General features: G+C 36.7%; 1 protein-coding gene across 5 annotated transcripts in view; it reads left to right on the top strand.

The window, feature by feature from the left end:
• DENND1B (DENN domain containing 1B) overlaps positions 1–23,007 on the top strand; it is a 206,639-nt gene that overhangs the window by 65,629 nt on the left and 118,003 nt on the right. For 4 of the 5 annotated variants that reach the window (XM_060178489.1, XM_060178490.1, XM_060178491.1 and 1 more), the window contains exons 4-5: positions 5,756–5,805; positions 7,731–7,850. The exons of the other annotated variant lie outside the window; for it this stretch is intronic. In XM_060178489.1, coding sequence (XP_060034472.1) covers positions 5,756–5,805; positions 7,731–7,850 — 170 coding nt within the window. The remainder of the gene's footprint in view (positions 1–5,755; positions 5,806–7,730; positions 7,851–23,007) is intronic. 5 annotated transcript variants of the gene reach the window in all.

Below are 23,007 nucleotides of genomic sequence, written 5' to 3'. Positions count from 1 at the left end.
ATTGGTCTTCTACTCGCTAACACCTTAGTTTAAGAGTTGGGAGTCCAACAAGGGCAACAAAAGGGAATAAATAAATAAAATAAATATTTAAAAAAAAAAGAGTTGGGAGCCTCAGTTCTGCAATATGCAACTTATTTAAGACTAAGTAGTTCAGTGAATGTTTCTTTTGAGAAAAACAGTTTATTATTCCTTTAGCACCACCACCATCATCATCATTATTATTCATGTAAAACATAAATGTATTGAATGGAGAAATACTTTTAGCTAATTCTCATTTATTTGGGGAGATAATACTCAAAACCTTTTGAAGTCTATACCCTCTGTGAAACATTAGATTAAGAATGACAAGTAGCCCTGTTTTCTGAAATTATTTAAAATAATAAAATTATGAATGTATAAAAGCTGTCCTGTGGTCCAGGATGTGGTGCAATGGATAGAGCATTGGACTCTCAAGCAGGAGGTCCTAAGTTCAGTCCCCTGCAGCACATGTACCAGAGTGATGTCTGATTCTTTCTCCTATCATTTCTCGTGAAAAAATAAAATCTAAAAATAAATAAATAAATAAATAAAAGCTGTCTTTATATAATATTGTATTGTATTTACTTTGAGATCTTTATTATCAATTTAATTTTTGTCTGATGGAAATTATTATGACTCTTTAAAAATATGATGCTCAAGCTCCTTTTTAAGTCATGTCTCATGGTTAAAGAGAATTGAATGGCTTTCAATTCTGACTTCACTTCTGACTAGTGGAAATCGAAGCTAAGCATAGATAACTCTTTTTCATCACCAGTGATTTCTTTAGGAGTAACTGTGATGTCCTAATTAGATACAATAGGAAAGTCAAACCAGTGGGGTTTCTGGGGAAAAGGCATCCTCCTGGATGAAAGGAGACTCAGAAAGCAAAGCTTCCTTCACTGAACTCTGTCTCTTTAAGTCATGTGCTCAACACTGGCAACTCACTTAGTGACCACAAGTAAAAGTAGCTGAGGTTAAAGGTGAACGCAAGCCAGCAGAACAGAAGGATAGACGAATCCCTTCCTGGTTTATGATGATGATGAATTAATTAAGGCGGGTGCTAATAAATCTTGCCATATTTTACAATAGAAAATACATAGTAACTTTTAAATACATTGAGCGCTTAGCTGGTACAGTTGGATTCTACTAATCATAGATGCTATTCAAACTAAGCTTAGGAGTAAAAATGGGTATGGATTTCTAGTTTTGGGAAAAAATTAAACTGCCTAAGTGTTATTTATTTATTTATTTATTTATTTATTTTATTCTACCCATGTTATCACTGGGGCTACCTGATAAGGGATCTAATCCATAACTCCTTCTTCCTTCCCTTCCATAGAATCAAAAAGAAATTAAGGTGGAAGGGGGAAATAGCGAGGAAGAAAGAAACACAGACACTTGTAGCACTGCTTCAATAGTTGTGAAGCTTCTCCCCTGCAGGGGGGACCCAGGGCTTGAACTAAAGACCTTATGCATGGTAAACTGTGTGCTCTAATAAATGTGCCACTACCCAGCACCTCAGGTGATTCTTACATCTTCATTCTAATCCTTTCTTGACTCTTTTTTTTTTTTTTTGTCTCCCGTGTTATCACTGGGGCTCAGTGCCTGCACTATGTATTCATTGCTCCTGTGGCCATTTTCTGGATACTTTTGGATAAGACAGAGAAAATTTGAGAGAGGAGGGGGAGGGAAAGAGGGAGAGAGAAAGACACTTGCAGACACCTGCAGACTTGCTGCACTGCTTTTGAATCAACCTCCCCCTCTTGCAGGTTGGGAGCCGGGGGCTGGAACCAGGATCCTTATGCAGGTTCTTATGCTTTGTACTATGTGCACTTAACTCAGTGTGCCACTACTCAGCCCCTCCTTTCTTCCCTCTAAGAATGTCTGGAGTGAGATAGTTATAAAGCGGCATAAAGAGGATGTGATGAATGACTGATTATATATAAGAGCCACAGAAAGGGAGGGATATACACAGTATCCATGTTTTTGATATGGTTGAATAGATGATGGTGCCGTCCTAGGTAATACAGACAATCAAAGAATAAGTTGGAGATAAAAAAAAAATAGCTAGTACAGTAGAGCACACTTAGCTATGCAAAAGGACTTGGGTTCAAGCCCCCGGCTACTACATGGGAATGCCACGTAATAGGACACTTCACATGTGGTGGAGCACTGCTGTGGTGTCCTTCCTTCACTCCTGTCTCTCATTTTTTTTTTTTTTTGTCTCCAGGGTTATTGCTGGGGGTTGGTACCTGCACTACGAATCCATTACTCCTGGAGGCTATTTTTCTACTTTTGTTGCCCTTGTTGTTTATTGTTGTTGTTATTATTGCTGTCGTTGTTGTTGGATAGGACAGAGAGAAATGGAAAGAGGAAGGGAAGACAGAGAGGGGGAGTGAAAGATAGACACTTGCAGACCTGTTTCACTGCCTGTGAAGCGACCCCCTCCTGCAGGTGGGAAACTGGGGCTCGAACCGGGATCCTTACACCCATTCTTGCGCTTTGCTCCATGTGTGCTTAACCCGCTGCGCTACCGCCCAGCCCCTTCTCATTCTCTTTTTAAAAAAGAAAAAGAAATGACTGCAATTTTGTACATTTCGAATTTGAGGGGGGGTCTGGGAAACAGAAACTCCTACTAGTAGTTAGATGTATAATCCTAGCATTAACAGATATTCATAAACTATAAAGGCTGAGAGATGCCATTAGTTGTGTTGAAATGGGTGTAAATGAGGTTGTCTGGGAATATTTCTATATTCCTCTCTCTCATTCTTGCAAGTTATCTTAGACCTAGGACCTTAGGGATGAAGCAACTTAGGAGGAAAAACAATTACTGATATCAACAGTCATGCTAGCTTATTTTTTTTCTCTGAGGAATTCTACGACCATTGTTGTTTCAGACTTTAATCAGTAGTTAGGCCTTATAATTTAATAAAAGAAAATTAATTCTCAAATACTTTTTATTTGATCACTGTATAGTGTTAAATATTAATTTACTGCTCTGTGATTAGCAGCTTGTTTTATTCTACAAAATCAATTTGGTCATGAAGCTTATTAGTACAGATATGAGCTATAGAAATAAAAAAAACCAGTCTGTGAATTTTAATCAGTCCCTGTTTCCAGATATTTATATGATGTATTGTTTTTTAGTACATATACAAATATATATGCTATTCTTACATTTTGCTAGTCATGGTTTTATATTCTTGTATGTATTGCAGATGTATGTATTATCAATTGCTTCTTATACTTTCTAGTCACAATTTTATATTCCACTGCATTTTGTTGTTTTCTATTGCCAACATTAAGCAAAGTTATCCATGTGTTTATTCTATTTGTATAAAACTAAAACATTTTAGAGAGTTAGGTTTTTAACAAATAAAATTTCCTGCCCAAGAAAATTAGGTATTTTTTAACAGTAGAAGTCTACAGAGAAAGCATAACTTTTGACAAGCATCATCTTAAACCTTTTGCACAGTCTATAGGTGTCAACATAGAATTGAATTTGTGTGTATCCATATTTGCATTTGTTTTCAAAAGCACTGTATGCTGGGAGGATCAGATTTTATGAACACCCCTAATAAGTGTAAAGCACAATTTTCAATTAACATTACTACTGAAAAGATTAAAAAACACAATTTGCATTTCTTACCCTCTCTCCAACTAATGCCATCTCTCTCTCTCTCTCTCTCTCTCTCCAATTTGAATAGCACCTGTAATTAAGGGGGAAAAAACCCTGAGTCCTGGGAGCTAGGTAGGACTTCCCGCTATTGATCTGTGAAAACCCAGCTTATACTGTCAGGGGAGAAACAGTCAACTGCTGAGCTGCTTTGTCACTGACATAAGCTGAGAGAGGATTTTTTTTTTTGTCTATACTGTTTATACACTAGTCTATAGACCTGCTGGCTGGTTGAATTTTAAAGAGTGCGGAGGTTTAAAGACTTGTCCCCCGAGGGATGCTTCTGCCAGTTGGGAAGCGAGCTGAGGCTGTTTTGCAGAAGTGTGTGCATGTGTGTTGCTTGTGGAAGAAGGGGGGGGAGGGTGTGAAAGACTGAGCAGCTATCTGGGAAACATTCTTATTAATTTGATTCTTCAAATTGATGTGAAATATATTGGGGCATATTTAGAGGTGGAGAATTAATTTTGAATATTATCTTGATTATTAGAGACATTGTGTGATAGATTTATGGAAGAATGTCTTATGTGGTGCTCATTTGTATAGAAAATATGGTAAATAGCTTTAGTTAGCACAAGATAAGGATTAGCAGCGGTCAAATGAATTTCTCATTTGTAATGAACTGTTTATAGTTTCAGTTAACTTTAATATTTCAAATTTATTGGCTTTTAAGATTACGCCTAGCAAGATATTTTCAGTACTAAAATACTTAACTTTTTCTAGTTATGGACTCTGTTCCATACTTCTAAAGATTCATGGTCATAAGTAAACCAGTGTAACTTGCCCTTGAGATAGAAGATTGTATTTTTACATGATCAACTTTTTTTTCCTGCTTAAGTGGCTTAAGACATTTCAAGCATTCTTAGATACTGACTTTAGGATCTTACAGTGTTTCAATTTTTAAATTGACATCTTATCTACAGTCTCATTTTAAAAGAAAATGAGGAAGTCTGCTTTAAAACCCTCATTACCATACTTCCACATGAAGCGTGAATTGTCAGAGACTGGAGATTTTTCGTTATGTAAGTTTTATTAGTAAACAAGTATTAGGTTTGTTTTTTTTTTAAGGAGGAAGACAACTTCAAGAAGCCATTTGTTCTTTCCTTTCCATAGAGATCATCCTCATAAATCTCTGCTGATTCCTATAAAGCTTGTGTGCCTTTGGAGTTGTATGGTGTTATCTTCAGTTCTAAACTTTTAGGATGAAAGTTAATTTTAAGTTATTTTCTATACATATACAAATTATATACTATTTTTTTTGCCAAGTGCATGGCATAGTGGCATTTTGTTATAATTGTTAGTGTGTCTGTCTTTTAAAAGCTTTTGAAATTATCTTACAATGACTATAAAATCGCTGTAGGTTTCAAAATCAATAGGATTATTTTTCTGTGCTTCATTAAAACATTGATTTCCATATTAGGTAGTACTTAAGTGAAGGTACACTGAATAGAAACTATGTTTTCTATTTAAAGGTTTAGTTCTAGTCATTGTAAGAGTAGTATTTGAGATAGAACTTAGCGTGACTGTTGTTGAGTTGAAACATAAACGTGTTCCTTAGCTATAAAGTGACTTTTTTTCAAAGCATTTTACTATGGGACATGTAGAGTTGTTATACCTCTCTGTAATTCATTCTGCTGCCAACCTTATTCCCTTTTCTCTGCCTGCATTTTAATTGAAACAACATTTATATTTTTGAGCCAGGATCTGTCAGAAGTCCCTGTGGCTAGTCTGTGGTACAAGTAGCAGCAGACGTAGCTTACCCATATGGTGTGGTGCTTCTTGTAAAATCCATATGGCCTTGTTGAAGGGAATCCCAGCGGGGATGTGAAGGGTGTTAATACCCTTCAGGCCAGGCCTTTCCCTCCTGGGGCTTCCGTGGCATTGTCAGTGCAATCTGCCAAAGCACAAACTTAATTCCCTTTTAATAATCAATTATTTTAGTTTAGGAACCTGTGCAATTTTTCTCAGGACAATTTCTCCTCCCCCCAAAAATGTCTTTAAAAAGTTTTAACTGCATCTTTAAACTATTCTAAAAAAATTTTTTTTTCCAATTTGAAATTTCAGGAAGTACTACAGAATGTGCCAAAGTTCTGTTTCCCCTTTGACATTGAAAGGTACGGTATAAGTCATCGTTTAAAATAACTTTAGGCCATTACTGGCAAATGTAATATGTATGTATGTATGCAGATGTATTTTTATAAATAAAATACACCCTTTCATCGCTGCTTCTAACAGGAGTGACTAGAAGTTCAAAATTCAACAGTATTTGGAATGAGGAAACCTTTTAAAATCATTGTTATCTTTTGTTTCCTCCACCGTTGTCAGAAGTCCTCAGGTTCCATTTCTTCTTTTTTGTTCTTCAGGTCCATGTGGTAAGCGCTAATGGAAAAAATTATCATTTCTTATCCTATCTCCCTTCATCTAATTAAAAAGACCATTTGTGTGATATTATAAAACTAGTGGCTAGTTGTCTCCCAAGAATAGTTATATAGAAATAGTGCAACATTATTTTCCTGTAGGAAGCCTACAGGAAAACCTAGCAGTTTTGAAAATCTCATTATGTTTGTATTTTACTGAACAAATGCTGAGTGAATAGAGGATTACCTGTGTGTAGTTGGAATCTCACAGAACATATAGCCTTTTGAGTACCAATAATAGCTCATTTATTGTTGTTCATGTGATTTTCACACCCTGTTAACAGTTTTTTTTTTTAAGAATATGGTATGAGGAGACTTTAAAAGAAAACTTATTTGAGGAAAATATTTTTCTTAAAGTGAAAATCTACAGTTTTGTAATTTTAAAAATAAAGCCTTCTGAATGATGAGCTAATGGACACTGGTAAGTATTGCTAATAAATGACACCCAGTCGTTCTCACCTCTTTACTGGAGAACCAAGTGTGCCTGCTAAGTTACAGATTTCAGATTAATAGCAAGAATAAATAAAAGGAAAAACAGTTAGAAGGTATATTGTAAACTTTGGGCACTAGAGGGCATATTAGACATGGGAGGTTGTTATCGAAGTTTGTAAAAAAACGGAACTAGCTTCCTGTTTCAGTGTATATTTTTGTTAAATGTTCGGCACTTTGAAGTTCATTAATTTTTGACAATTGAAATAATTTATGTAGTGGTTACACTGATATTAAATGATTTAATCCTTTTGTATTTAAAAAATAATTTAGGTGTCATGCATATTATATTTTGCCTTGGGGAAGTTGTTGTTCTAGAGGTTCAGTTATGATTATCTAATGTCATGATTACAGTGAGTAGCGAGACATATATTGGTATTTTTTAAATCAAGTCAAAGACACAGTGTACTGACTTAATACACTTGTTTCACTGTGGTACATGTTACGTACAGTAATATGAAAGCTTACTTTTTTTTGGGTAGAAATTGTATCATTGTGTGGAATTGTACCCCTCTTACCCTATGGTTTTGTTAATTAATCCTTTCTTAAATAAAAAATTAAAAAAAAAGAAATTGTATCATTTTGTACCTGCAGATTCATTTTTTAGTATATGGTTGGCATTAGAAATAAGCACTAAATTATGCCAGTGGTAATTTGTATGCTGCTTTCTTGGGTGATAATGTACAGTTTACCAGAATTAGTGCTGGTGACTGCCGTTGGATTCTAAAGCAACATGATTTGTTATCTAAGAAGTCTTAGAATAATGACAAAATGATGGTCTAGAGTTGAGAAGACCAGCGATTATGTCTACCATCTCACTTCTGCAGTTTCAGTAATGGTTCAGAATTTATGGAATATTTTATTACTACTTTCAAGCATGAGAAAATTTAGGGTAGACTATCTTAATGATTTCCTAGTAAGGTATTAGTGTGTGCTGATTTGTGCTATATATAGAGTAGTCATTGATTTTGCTGTTCGATTCATGATTTAAACATTTTATTCATCTTACTTGTAGAACTTAGCTAAATTTGAAATCCAAATGTTTGAAAAGAAACCAGTGCTGTATAGAAACACATTCTTGTTTTTCCTTTAGAAATTCTCATATAAGACTTAATATTTCCTAATTACTATAGGGTGTCTCAAAACCAAGTTGGACAGCACTTTACCTTTGTACTGACAGACATCGAAAGCAAACAGAGGTTTGGCTTTTGCAGACTTACATCAGGTGGCAAAATTTGCTTATGCATCCTTAGGTGAGTATTTGTAGCAAGAAGAAATTTGGGTTTGCAACAGATTAAATGTGTTTTCTTTTGTTCATTATGTCTCAGATATGCTTACGGTATTTACTTACTGTTTTCTGAATCCAAAAATGTTGAAAAGTATTTTCTATATGTAGTATTGTTTTGCAAGTAACAATAGCATTATCTTGAAGCATCCACATACTAAAATTAGAATCAAAATGTAGACTATAATTTAAAAAATTTTTAATTAAAATATAATTATAATATATCTATTATATATTTACATTATATATAATTATTTATTATTGGATAGAGACAGCCAGAAATTGAGGGAGGAAATAGAGAGGAAGAGATAGACAGACACCTGTAGGCCTGCTTCACCACTTGTAAAGCTTTCCCCGTGCAGGTGGGGACCAAGGGCTTGAACCTGGGTCTTTGCACATTGTAACATGTGTGCTCAACCAGGTACACCACCACCCGGCCCCTAGACTATAATTTTTTCTATCACTGAATCGAAACTTGAACTTTTGAGAGTAAATTACTGCTGCTTGAAGGCAAAGGTTGCAAAGTAGTGGTTGAGGACAGCCTTGTGTACAGATTCTTTTTGAGATGGTGTCTAAAGTGGGAGAACCACAGCAGTCAGTTTCCATTGGAGGGAATGGGGACACAGAGCTCTGGGAATGGTGGAGAATTACACCCGTCATAATTTTGTAAATCAATATTAAATCACTAATAAAAATAATGAAAAAGTAAAAATGTCTAGATGAGATTTTTAATCATGGAAATTTTTGTGAAATTTGCACAAAACTCATTTTCTAATTGCTTTGACTAATCCTGGTCCTACACTCCCAGTATCAGCAATAAGAGGGAATGAAGCAGCGGATTTCTTTTCTTTTCTTTTCTTTTCTTTTCTTTTCTTTTCTTTTCTTTTCTTTTCTTTTCTTTCTTTCTTTTTTTTACCTCCAGGGTTATCGCTGGGGCTTAGTACTGGAACTACAAATCCACTGCTCCTGGAGGCCATCCCCCCCCCCATTTGGATAGGACAGAGAGAAATGGAAAGAGGAGGGGAAGACAGAGAGGGGGAGAGAAAGATAGACACCTGCAGACCCGCTTCACCGCCTGTGAAGCGACCCCCCCAGCAGGTGAGGAGCCGGGGACTCAACCTGGATGGATCCTTGCACAGGTCCTTGGGCTTTGGGCCATGTGGGCTTAACCTGCTGCACTACCACCTGACTCCCAGTAGAAGATTTTTAAAAGTGTGCCACGGTTTTTGTACAAATCTTTCTGATCCCACTCCAGCTGTTTACAGCATTAGTTTTGATCTAATTGTTAAAAGTGTTTCTCTTCGGTGCAGACTTAGGGGTTTGACTTGTAGGCTGACAAGAAGGGTTATCCCTGTGATGTGTCCTGATGAATCAGAAATCTATATGTATTCCCTGAAAATAGGATGCTATCATGTTTTGTTTTCTTTTCCCCAACTTCAATGTCACTTTACTAGGTTATGCTGATTTGAAGGATTATTGTTGTCATGAGGGTGTATTTCCACATTTCTGCAAGATAGGAGTCAGTACAGCTTACTGTCCACCAAACCATCATCCTGTCCCACTACACCTTTTTCGACCCCTCAATCGTTCCTATCCTGAAAAAAGATTCCACTCTAAATTTACTGAGGTAATTGTTTACAAGTCTGTCTATGTTAAGGGAACAATTCCACGCCTCTTCCTGATGGTATGTTTCTATGCCACACTCACCACCAAAATGCCAGTGACCCTCCACCCTTAGGCCCCTCTTCAGTCTCCCCCTTTGGTGACCTCAGTCCCTCAGCCTGTGTCCGAGGGCTTTTTTTCGTTCTGACGTTATGACCTTGCTCTGTTCGTTTTTTGTTTTCCTCCAGGCTTATTGCTGGTGTTCTGTTCCTGCACTACAAGTCTACCGTTGCTGGTGGCCTTTTTTTTTTTTTTAATTGGGTAGGACAGAGAAATTGAGAGGGCAGGGGAGATAGAGACGGAGAGAGACACCTGCAAACCTGCTTCCAAGACACCTTCTAAGATCACCTGTAGTGATCCTCCCTACAGGTGGGGAGATGGGGGCTTGAACCAGGATCATTGCGCAGGTCCCTGTCTCTCTTCTTCTTATCACTCCCTTCCCTCTTGATTTCTGGCTGTCTCTATCCACAAAATAAAGATAATAAAAATTAAAAATAAGGAAGACTTAATAATCAATTTAATGACTTAAATATCTCAGTGGTATGACAGTGTTGTTTGTTTCACTTATCTGCATCTTAGCTACATTTCATATTCTTTGAGGGTTAATTTTATAAATTTACTTAGAACATTTTGCTGGAGTTGGAATTTTTTTTTTCAATCACTGTTCAAAGTTAATGCTTTTAAAGTAATAGAATGTACATATATCCTCATTCTTTTGTCAGGCACAATTTGTTTTATCTGAATAAGAATTGTATTGAAAACTTATGTTTTATCCAGAAGAGTATTATGCTTTACTCTGTAGGTGGATTCTTCTACCTTAAAATCAGTTGGTTGGAGAGTAGGGATGTGTGAAGAATGGACAGGGAGAACTCCTTTTATCATTCTCCTTTCATGCAGAAAGTTCAAAAGCTACAGTTTAAAGGGGAATATATAACCTTGTAAACTTTGCCCAAGCCATGTTACCCCATTGGAAAGACCAAAGCTACATATGCTTTCTAATTTATTTCAATGAATTTTAAGATAATTTCATTAAAAATATCAAATTTACAGAAAAATGTCAGGAATAATCAAATGAGCTCTTGTCTATGTATCACCTAGATTCGTAAGTGCTAACATGCTTCTCACTCCTTGGCCCCTCAGTGTACTGTCACACATGCATATCAGTTCTCTCTATCTTTTACTATTGATCTTACTGACCATTCTGAGAGTATGCTATAGACATTTTTCTGTAATATTTGACTCAACATTTAACAAATTTTCCTACTGCTCCCAAAGTTCCTGATAGTCTTAATTAAAGAGCATGGCACTTTCTCTTTTTCTTTTTAGGTATTTCTATTGAAATATCCTTGCATTATAGTGTTATATAGGTTCCAGGTGTGCACCATTGAAAGTCACATGCATATCCTCTCATTCTGATTTACAACCCCCCAGTGTTCTAGTTTTCCCCCTCCCCTTTTGATAGCCACCATTTGGTCTTATTGTATAAAAGTGTATTGTTTTATTTAATTAGTTAATCTATATTTATTTTCTCTATATAGCACATATAACTGAGATGATGTTTCTCTGCGTGGTTGTTTCAAATGTGTAGTACCTTCTTGGGCCATCGTGTTGCTACAAGTGGCAGGATCCATCATTTTCCTTAAAGAGTTGTGGTACCAGCGTTCAAAGTGGTGGTGAGCAGGGCAATGCAGCCACCTGTGCTGGTGAACTATCTCTTTGGTCCCAGCAAAAATAATTTTAAGAATTAATTTTATTGAATTTTTATTGCATATCATTAGGAAAACAGTGATTGATCTAGGCCCATTTTTCATCCTTTGTGGCAGGTGTCTACACACCAGTCCCACCACCAATTTCTGCCCTGCTCCATTGTGCATTGGGCTACAGTCCTTCTCAGCTCCCACCCCACTATTTTTCCCCTCATGTCCTTGCCACAACAGACCAGATAAAATATAGTCCAGATTTCACCCTGTGCTTTGTATTTCTCTCCTTGTTTCTTAATATTCATCTGTAAGTGATATCACCTTATATTCATCTTTCTCTTTCCAATCTTATATAGCATGATTTCTTCAAGTTTCATCCATGTCGAGGTAAAGAAGATACTTTCATATTTTTTTCTTTCTTTCTTTTGCCTCCAGGGTAATTGCTGGGGCTCGGTGCCCCTACACTACGAATCCACTGCTCCTGGAGGCCACTTTTTCCCTTTGTGTTGCCCTTGTTAGTATTGTTATTGTTGCCAGATAGGACAAAGATAACTGGAGAGAGGAGGGGAAGACAGAGAAAAAGATAGACACCTGCAGACCTGCTTCACCACTTGTGAAGCGACTCCCCTGCAGGTGGGGAGCCGGGGGCCTGGAACCAGGATCCTTACCGCCAGTCCTAGCGCTTTGTGCCATGTTCGCCTAATCCCTTTGCAACCGCCTGGCTCCCTTCTCATCATTTTTAATAGCTGAGAAGTACACACACGTGGGTGCACGCACACACACACACACACACACACACACACACACAGACACACACATATCTCACAATTTTCTTGCTTCCATGTTTGGACTGTTACACATATTGCTGCTAGATCTCTTGGGAGAGGTGCTTTTGTTTTCTTTGGATAGATCCTTAGGAAAGGAGTGACAGGCCCCAGGACATGTCCATTTCCAGTGTTCTGAGGTATCTCCAGACTATCCTCCACAGGCATTAAAGGAATGCATTAATTCAACCAGCAGTGGTTTAATAACTAATTAATTCAACCAGCAGTGTACAAGGTGCCTTTCCCGCTGGCACTTACTGTTTCCATCCTTCCCAGTGCGTGACATTCTGGAAGGCTTGGGGTGGTAATCATGGGTGTCTTTATTTCCAGCAACAATGGTTTAATCAGTTTCCTCTATTCTAAAACTGAGATGTTAGGATTATAAATAGCATACTAAAAAGTAGGGAGAGTTTATGCAAATCGCCTTTTGTCATAAAAAGTACATAATGTATTTGTAAGGCAGGAATTTAATCTTACTAGTGTTTTTAGTTATAGATACTACAAGGGTACTCTATGAGAAAACCTGAAAACTAGTTTAGTGTTCATATTACATCCCCTTTGTTACTGAGAAATTTTGTACATCTATATTCATTTCACTTTTCCCCTTTACGTAATGTTGAGATTTACTACAAAGATGACTGACTGCCTTTGTGATTATGTTTTGTAAAAATTAGTTCATCTTTACTTAAACTTTATTATGTTCAGATATGAAATATTTTAATAACTTGCTCCGGATGTTATTTTTTTTGTGGAAGATTACTGCACTTATACTGAATCATAATAATTCACTTGTGAATATTTTTTTGTGAATTTTCTGAATTGATTGTTCAGGAATCATTTTCAGTATTCTGAATAATTCTAATGTTTGAATTTGTGCTTTAATCTATATCACAATAAAATATAAGTATGGATTTTTGTTGATAATGAAGAAAATGTTTTAGGTTCTTAAAGAGTATAGTGAAAGTATAATAGATTCAAGTAAATGTTGACTTTTTAATCCACAGTAAAATGAAACACAAGCTTTTAGCATATTTTTTACCAGGGAAGTAAAAAAAACAACTCTGCTTCTCATATTTGTTGGATAGGAAGAGACTTCTAAGTTAGAGATGATAGTCAAAACACTGATCATAGTAAATTAACAACTTACACTAGGATTAGAGATCTGAATTAAAACATTTATACATATACTTAAATCTCCTACTCGTGGATGATGACAGTATGAGACTTAAAACAGAATTTAGATTCACCTCCAAGCTGGAGAGTTTACATGCAAAAATAAACATTTTGCCTCCCCCCCCCCCTTCTGGATTTATGCTAAGTTAAGTTTTGCAAGTAAGTGTGTTTCCTTGGTTTCTATTTGTATTAATCTACCTTTTAGAAGACAGTAGATTTGGGGTTTACTTGTGCCGCAAAATGTACTTATGACATATATGTCTTACGTCTTTACAAAATGTTAAGGAAATAATCTAGTAAACTTTCAAGAGTCTCCTACACTTTGTTTCTAAAGTTGATGTTTAGCTGTGAGTTGTTGGCCACCGTTATGTATCTGCCTTACTTTAACAAGATTTCAAAAATATCTCAAGATTATTACTAATTTACATCTTGCCGTTGTTTGTATCTCAAATTGGTTTCATATGCTAGCAAAAACTGCAAGAAATACCTTTTCCCTTCTAATTTGATTCCTATAATTTTACAACTATAAAATTGTCGCCAAAGGTTCAAAATAAAATACTCTAATAAGAAAGACAGATTGATGTTTCGAGCCTTTGTAGTCACCCTCCCCTTTCCCCTTTTAACTCAGACCAAACTTGAAGCTTTCACACTCTTCCTTTGGGCAAATCCCTTAGAACAGAATGTTTTCAATTTTACGCATTTTGTGTCAGTTTTCCAGACAGAAAAACAGCCTCTAGACATAAGACGTTATTCTACGGAAAGGCGGTTTCCTTAGTTTTATTTGATTACTCTAAGTGAGGTTCCTGCTGATCACTCAGACTGTTAGTGGTTACTGACCATTTGACAAAAAACATTTCCTTTCCTTTATTTAACCTTTGACTTTTGGATGTAAAAATTTTATCAGCTCTAGAGTGAAAGCCCAAGTGTGGGGGAAATTTTAGTGCCACAAAATGTACTTATGACATGTATGTCTTATGTCTTTACAACATGTTAAGGAAATAATCTAACAAACTTTCAAGAGTCTCCTGCACTTTGTTTTTAAAGTAGTGGGCACTAATGTATTTGTCTTACTTTTTTCATATAGTTTGTAAGGCAATGAAAGTCAATTATTCTTTGTTAAAGAAATCAACATTTTCAATTTTATAAAACTCAGGTAAAATATCTTACTCTAGCATTATAATAGGACTTGGACATTTAAAAATTTTTGCAGGATTTTTGTAGATCATTGTAAAAAAATATTTTGATTATCTTTGGTATGGTAACAGTTAGTGGAAAAAATTTTAATCTAGTTGTAATTAACCATAATTAGAGCATATATATCAGTTAGAAACTAATTGCTTCAAATATATGTTGTTTGAAAATTATCTAAGAAATTGCTAAATAAAAGAAGCAGAATAATGTTTTTTTTTTAACTTGACTAGGGTAAACTTATTTATTTTATTATCTTGCTACACATTTTTCTTTCAAGTTTTTTATGGAATTTTTTTTCAGACCTGGTTTATTGTCTACTCTGAGAACAGCAATAATATAAAGGCCATTAAAATGAATCAGCATTGTACTCCAGTTAAAGTTTCAGTTTTCAGGGTTGGATGCATATATGAAAGGCAATCAAACTTTAAAGATACTTTATCCAGGTACTGACATACACAGAAAGAGAACATATTATGTATATGTATATATATATATACATATATATATATAAATATATATTACTCTAATATATTTAACTACAGAGACACCCTCATAATTGATAATTTCACATATAACCTATATGCAAAGGTGTGCCAACACCTATCATAGGGAGAGGTGAAATTGTACATCTTTGGCAAGTCGTGTAAATCATCATCTACCCAATACAATGATCTGTTAAGAAAAATAACCCTCTAGGAATAGAGGTTAGATTGTAAGTAAGTAAAAGTAGTTGTAAAATTGTAAAAGTAGTTGCTCTCTGTCCAGAGCTGTGAATTCAGTTAGCTACAGGGATAGGCATGGGATTCAAGTGAGATAGACAGGTTTCTGATAATAGAAAGTTAGGCAAGCATGCTGATCAGACAGTACGCGCGGCATGCAAACACAGAGGCGTCGCACAGCTCTCAGAATTTATGACAGCTGAAAGATGAGTGACCAGTATTGCCAGTTATTTTGATTTTTTCAGAGGAGGTAAAAGCCCAGACTCTTAAGTGAATTGGCAGCTATGCAGTTGAAGAACAGTGATGGTATGCTGTCCAAATAAAATATATTCATGTCCTAGATATGGTCTATAAGTTGCCAGTTTATACCCTCTATTCTAGTTACTATTGTTTATTTGCAACAGCAAAATGCCCCATTTCATGGGCATTTCTAGGAGCATGACTGGGTAACAGAATAATTCCACCTTGATATAGGCTGTGTTTACTATAAAATGTACTTAGAAAAGAGCTAGTTACCACTGACAGTTCACAAAAAATACATTATATGTAATTAAATTGACTTCTTTATGGTTGTACTTACTAGTGTATCCAGAAATGCTGTTGTAGACATTTGAGTTTATCCTACTGTCACTTATGAATGAATTACTTATATACACATATAGGTGAATATAAATATTGATTATGTAGTAGAGGACCTGTGAGTCTTGCCATTCATTAAACTATTGTGCTTAGATTCCATTTAATAAATAGAATTATATTATTTTGGGGATAATTTTCATATTGTTGCAGACCATGTCCTCTTCATTCACTCACTCACACATTCATTCATTCATTCTTCATTCATTGTAAAAAGTAAGAGAGAGAGAGGGGAGGAGGGGGAGAGGGACAGGGGGTGGGGGTGGGGGAGAGGGAGAGGGGGGTGGGGGAGGGGGAGAGGGAGAAGGAGAGGGAGAGAGAGAGGGAGAGGGAGAGGGAGAGGGAGAGGGAGAGGGAGAGGGAGAGGGAGAGGGAGAGAGAAGCAGACCATATGCCTTGCCAGGGCTCAAACTCAGTGCTTCCAAGAGTCTAACATTTTACTACTGAGATACCTCCTAGCCTTCAACCAAGTCTTTTTCAGTGTTTCCCTACAGTGATGAACATGCAGAAAGTACTAAAATGTACAATTAGAAAGAATTATTAGTTTATTAGATGAAAGAACCAAAAGCATCTTTAATTTTTGAGAAATTTGCCTGTGTGATTTAAAGCATAATGCTATCATAGTTAAATGAGCAAATGCTGGAAAATCTGATTTGCTTCAGTGGGTAGAAATTGTAGAGAGACGGATTTAAGCTTAAACATGAATGCCTGCTCTTCACATTTCATTTAGCTGCCTGGGTGAGTCTCAGCTTGGTTTAGTCTAATATACATCATTGCACTTTTGAGAAAAGTTATCTGAAATAGAGCTACAGAGTACCTTATATTTTTATATTACAATCGCCTAAAAATTGCTGTTTTTTTTCTTAAAAGAAACTTATTTTTTAAAAAGTATTTTATTTATTTTATTTTTGAGAGAGTTGCAGAGAGAGAAGGACACCAGAGCACTGCTCAGCTCTGGCTTAAGATGGTGCAGGGGATTGAACCTGGGACTTTGGAGCCTCAGGCATGACAGTCTCTTTGCATAACCACTATGCTATCTACTCCCACCCAAGCCCAGCAATTGCTGCTTTAACAAAGACATCTTGAAAGTCACATAGAAACAGACCAGCATGGTCCTTGAGTCGATTAATAAGTTGTCTACAAACAACAGGAATTTTCTTGAAATTGCTATTTAAAAATTAAAGTATGATTATGAAATGACTACAAATGAAAGGCACTGTTTCAAGGAACTATAGTATGATTTGATAGAACATTCTCTGTTAAAATGATTTCATCTGGTTATAGAGAATATAGAAAATATCAGTAATTTTCATGATGTTTATTTAATAATTGAAAAAACCATTAGTAATTTTCAAAGATGATTATTATTTGTAGGTGAAGGATGCTTTGCAAAGTTGAATAACTAAAAATGTACATATTTATTTTATTTTGTATAGAGACAGGGAAAAATTTAGAGGGGAAGAGGAGATAAGGAAGGAGAAAAGAGGTACCTGCAAAACTATTTCACCACTTGTGAAGCTTCCCCCCCCCCCCCCCCCCCCGTACGTGGGGACCCAGGGCCTGAAACTGCATCTTTGCATATTCAAACATGTGCAGTCAGGCAGGTGCACCACCTGGCCCCCAAAGTTCACTAATTTAAATATGAAAATTGAGATTACCAATGCTAAATTCTGACTTTCAGGTTCCCCAAAGCCTGCCAAAGATTTGTCATGTAGCTACTACTTTCAGCTTTCCTAGGCTACCACAGGAAGTTATCTATGTGCTTGTTGTAAGCGCCCAGCTTCAGCTTCTCCTCCCTGTGTTCCTCCTTTTCGCCCAGTCTAGACTGGGCCCCAGGTCTTTGCATAGTTTATTTTTACACTTACGTATTTCGGGGGATTAGATTTCTTGTGTCCTCTACCCTTGTGTTTCTTCTTCCTTCTTCTTCCCTTTTGTTAGGGCCATAATTTAGTAAGTTCTCAAGGAAAAATATTGTTGGCTTCTAGTTTGACTGAAAATGCTGTAAGTCTTTACCAGGCATGGAGAACGTCCTGTCCACGGGACACATACAACCTGTGAAATCATCTGGTCTGATCATGCCAAGACAACTGACTGCAGGTGGAACATAGCAACATCAAGTGCTAATTTTTAAGTTGATAATTTTGTATATCCCAAGAATGATAGAAATATCTACTATGACTCTGGGCAGGAAAAAGGTACCTCACCCCAGTCTCAACCCCTAACTAATAGCTGAGTATAAAGAATTCTAGGTTGCAGAAGACTCTGCGTTTTGAAAACATTTATTTTGTAACTTCCTGAGGTTACTACCCAGAAGTCCAATGCATTTTTTTAAATTTTTTATATATTTATTTTATTTATTTTTTCCCTTTTGTTGCCCTTGTTGTTTTATTGTTGTATTTATTATTGTTGTTGTTGGATAGGACAGAGGTAAATGGAGAGAGGGAGGGGAAGACAGAGAGGAGGAGAGAAAGATAGACACCTGCAGACCTGCTTCACCGCCTGTGAAGCGACTCCCCTGCAGGTGGGGAGCCGGGGTTCGAACCGGGATCCTTATGCCGGTCTTTGTGCTTTGCACCACCTGCGCTTAGCCCGCTGTACTACAGCCCGACTCCCCCAATGCATTTTTTTTTTTTAATTTGAGTTGTGTTTTTACTTGTTTTGCATGCTAGAAATTCTTAGGTGATTTCTATCTCCTGTTTTGAAATTTTGCTATGATACTTTGGTCTGGCTCACTAATTTCACATGTCATTCAGCAACACTTTCAATCTGGAGGCAAATGTCTAATAATCTGGAAATTTTTTAGAAAAAATTTAAAAGCAACATTCAGTGATTTCTCCGTCCCCCATTAAGGATTATATTAATCAGCTATACCATAGGTAAAGCAATGATCTCTCTCTCTTTTTTTTTTTTTTTTTTTTTTGCCAGAGCACTGCTCAGCTCTGGCTTATGGTGGTACAGGGTATTGAACCTGGGGTTTTGGATCCTCAGGCATGAGAGTCTCTTTGCATAACCATTATGCTATCTACCCCTGCCCAATAATTAATTTCTTATTAACCTTTGTTTTGTTTCTTTGTTTTATTATCTAGGGGATAATTCTTTTTAAGATTTATTTATGTATTGATGAGAGAGAATGAGGGAGATGAAAAGAGAATATAAACCAGAGAACCACTGTAGCTTATGTGAGGTTTGAACTCAGCACCTCATGCTTTTAAGTCCAAAGTTCTAATCACTGTGCCACTGCCCAGGCTAATATTCTTGATTCAGTTTTTAGCCTTTCTTCGGTTTTCTTTTCAACAATTGTATTTTGAATTTTTAAGAGCTCTTTATTGTTGTGGAATACTTTATTTCATTTATTTCATTTTATTTAATTTCATTTTGTTCTTTATTCAATTTCTAAAAATATTAGTAAATTCATTTTTGAAGTTCTTGTGTTTTGCCTGTGTTTACACAGTGTTCCTTTACTGTTTGTGCTAATGCTAATATTCCTCAAATATTCAGTGGTTGGACTATTAATTTCTACTTAAGAGAGAGGCAAAACTGAATTAAGAGATTTACACAGGGGACAAGGGGACGGTAAGAAGTACAGAGACTTACGCAACAGACTTTAACGCCTGAGGCACCAGAGTTCGCAGATTCCATCCCTGGCACAACCATAAGTCAGAGTTCAGTAGTCCTCTGGTGAGAGAGAGAGAGAGAGAGAGAGGGAGCAGAGGACAGGGGAGAGGGAGAGAACACACACACAGACAGCAGACTCCAGCGCACCAATCAGATCTGGCATCTGCAGGGGCGCGGGTGGGGGTGGGTCAAGCCCAAGACTTGATGTATGCAGGTCCTGTTTCCCACCGCTGAGCCCACCCTAGCAACGTTGCCATTTTTTTCCTTGAAAGATTTATGAGTCAGTGTTTCAGGAACCTGTGGGGGGAAAGTCTACTGAAAAATCACTTCCCCTTCTACTGGCAATTAGTTTTGTGTTTTCTAGGTCAGTCACAATTCTTTCCTTCACCATCTTTATAAATCTTTTATTGGTGTTGCTTTCTCTTGTATTTTCTCTATTTCTTTGCTCTCATTTTAATTTATACCCTTTGATTTACTGTTACTTCTAAAGGGCACGGGGTTAAATGCATATATATACTATGCTAGAGTTATAAGTTCAGATAAAATTAGATAATTTTAAGTATCACAGGTATCCTATATGTTATTAGTTAATATTTTAAGTTACCATTTTAAAATATTTATTTATTCCTTTTGTTGCCCATGTTTTATTGTTGTAGTTACTATTGTTATTGATGTCATTGTTGTTGGATAGGATGGAGAGAGGAGGGGAAGACAGAGATGGGGAGAGAAAGACAAACACCTGCAGACCTGCTTCACCGCCTATGAAGCGACCCCTCTGCAGATTGGGAGCCAGGGCTCAAAACAGGATCCTTACGCTGGTCCTTGAGCTTTGTGCCACGTGCGCTTAATCCGTTAACTTATCATTTTATAAGACTCCAGAGTATGGTGCTGAGTGAAGATACTGCAGTTTACCTAATAGTCTTTCTATTATGATTTTAGGTTGCTCCTGACTCAGCAACTGCCATTTGTAGCTACTGGTAAATCAGACAGTGTATGAAAAGGTGCAGACAACATACTGTTTTTTCTAAGCTCTGTTTATTTATTTTTTGTTGCTACTTATTTTAAATTGGATTATAGATCAGTTAATAATTTAAAAAATCTGTTTTGGGACTGGGTACATCGTTGAGTGTACCTATTATCATGCTTGAGGACCCAGGCTTCAGCACCTACTTCCCACATGCGAGGGGAGGCTTCATAAACGGTGAAGCAGGTCTGCAGTGTCTTTCTTTCTATGTACCTTTCAACTCTTAATTTCTATATGTTTTATCAGATTTAAAAAAAAAGAATAAAGAATAAATGGCCATTGTGAGCAGTAGATTTGTTGGACAGGCACTAAGCCTTGGCTATGAGCCTTGTGGTAACAACAAAAGAAAAGAAAAGAAAAGAAAAGAAATCTGCTTTGTGTATATACTCCTGTCAGTAACTTGTTAGGGAGTGAAAGTACACTCTTTGTCTCTTAAAAGCTGTTTGTTGTCATCAAAGAACTAATAATAAAAATGCATAAGGGGCTCAGTAAACTAAGCACCAACAAACAAACAAAAAACAAACAAACAAGCAATCCCTTTAGAAAATGGGGTCAGGATATGGGCAGACATCTCACCGAGGAAGAGACCCAGAGAGCCAACAGATGCATGAGAAGGTGCTCCAAGTCTCTGATAGTCAGACAGATGCAAATAAAGACAACAATGAGATACAACTTCACATTTGAGAGAATACCATACATCAGAAAGGACAGAAATGACATGTTGGAGAGGATCTGAAGACAAAGGGACACTTCTGCACTGCTGATGGGAGTGCACAATGGTCCAGTCTTTGCAGAAAGCAAACTAGAGACTTTTCAGGACACTGGAAATGGACTTACCTACAGCACAGCAGTTTGTCTCTTGGGGATTTATTATTTATAACAAACAGCTATCAGAAGAGATTGATGTATGCTTAACATTCATAGCAGCATAATTTATAATCACCACAACCTGGAAGCAATACAGATGTCCACCATCAGATGAGTGGCTTAAAAATTGTGATATATATATACATATACATATACATATACATATACATATACATATACATATACATATACATATACATATACATATACATATACATATACATATACATATACATATACATATACATATACATATACATATATGATGGAATGCTACTCAGGAGTTTAAAATGAAGAAGTTGTCTCCTTTGCATCCTCTTGAATGAAACTTGAGTACATTATGTTAAGTGAGATAAGCCAGAATGAGAAGATTAATACCAAATGAACTCACTTATTAGTGGGACTTAGTAAAGTAGGAAATGGGGGGGGGCAAGCACAAAGTGCTTGGACTGGCAATGGTGTATTGCACCTAAACAAAGGACTCTGGGAAGGGAGGGAGGAGATGGAGGCCCCCACTTTGAGGGCCTATTACATAATGAAGTTTATGCATATGTCAATGAATACACTGTAAAGCATTAACCCCCTCAGTAAAAAAAAAAAGGATCTAAACTTGAAAAAAAGGTTATGTGTTGTACTTTATTGTAGAAAAAAATGACATAGTTTGATGATAATTACTGTACAGGTGTTTTTTGTATTTTAAAAAAATTATTTATTATTGGATAGAAACAATTTGGGAGGGTAAGGGAGATAGGGAGAAAGACAGAGAGATAGCTGAAGCTCTGCTTCACTTGTGAGGCTTCCCCCTTGCAGGTGGGGACCAGGGGCTTGAACACTGTAATGTGTGTGCTTAACTGGGTGTGCCACCACCTGGCCTCTTTTTTTGTATTTCTAATTCCTAACGAAAAATGTACATTTTAGAGCTAGAGGTGCAGCATAATTGTTATGCCAGAAGACTTTCATGCAGTACACCTCACCAGGTTCAAATTTCATTCTGTGTTTTCCCTTTCTGTCCTTGTTTTTTAAGTTCCACCTACAAGTGAGATCACCTGACATTCGTCCTTAGTGGGTGAGGTGTATTGCCTCAAAGCAGTGGATTCTGGGAAAGAAGGAGAAGTAGTGGGGTGGAGGGGGCTTGGGGTCCTGGTGCATGGTGGTGGGAGAGAACTTTTATTGGGGTGAATGGTTTATGCAGATAGCTATCACAAGGAGCAGAGAAATCGTGCCCAAGTGCCAACAAATATACCGTAAACCTTTTACCTCCCAATAAGATGATTCTGGGCCAGGTGGTGGCTCACCTGCTTGAGTGCACATGTTACAGTGCGAAAGGACCCCGGTTCGAGCCCCTGGTCCCCACCTGCAGGGGGAAAGCTTCATGAGTGGTGAAGCAGGGCTGCAGGTGTCTCGTCTCTCTCCCTCTCTATCTTTCCCTCCTCTCTCAATTTCTGCCTGTCTCTATCCAATAAATAAATAAAGATAATACAAAAAGTTTAAAAAAAAAGATGATTCTAAAAAAAGAACTTTGATGCTTGAGGCTTAGTAGCTCCCAGTTTTATCCTGGCATCCCTCTAAGCCTGAATTGAGTAGTGCTCAGTTAAAAACTAGAAATTCTGTGCTTTAATAAACAAAATGTTGACTAGATTTTAAATACAGTATAGATTTTATTTTGCACAATCATTTTGGGATCTAATATTCTGCTTTCAGAAAAATTATTTGG

The sequence above is a fragment of the Erinaceus europaeus genome, chromosome 19 (assembly GCF_950295315.1).
Source record: "Erinaceus europaeus chromosome 19, mEriEur2.1, whole genome shotgun sequence".
Lineage (NCBI taxonomy): Eukaryota > Metazoa > Chordata > Mammalia > Eulipotyphla > Erinaceidae > Erinaceus > Erinaceus europaeus.
This window is presented reverse-complemented; position numbering and strand designations above follow the sequence as displayed.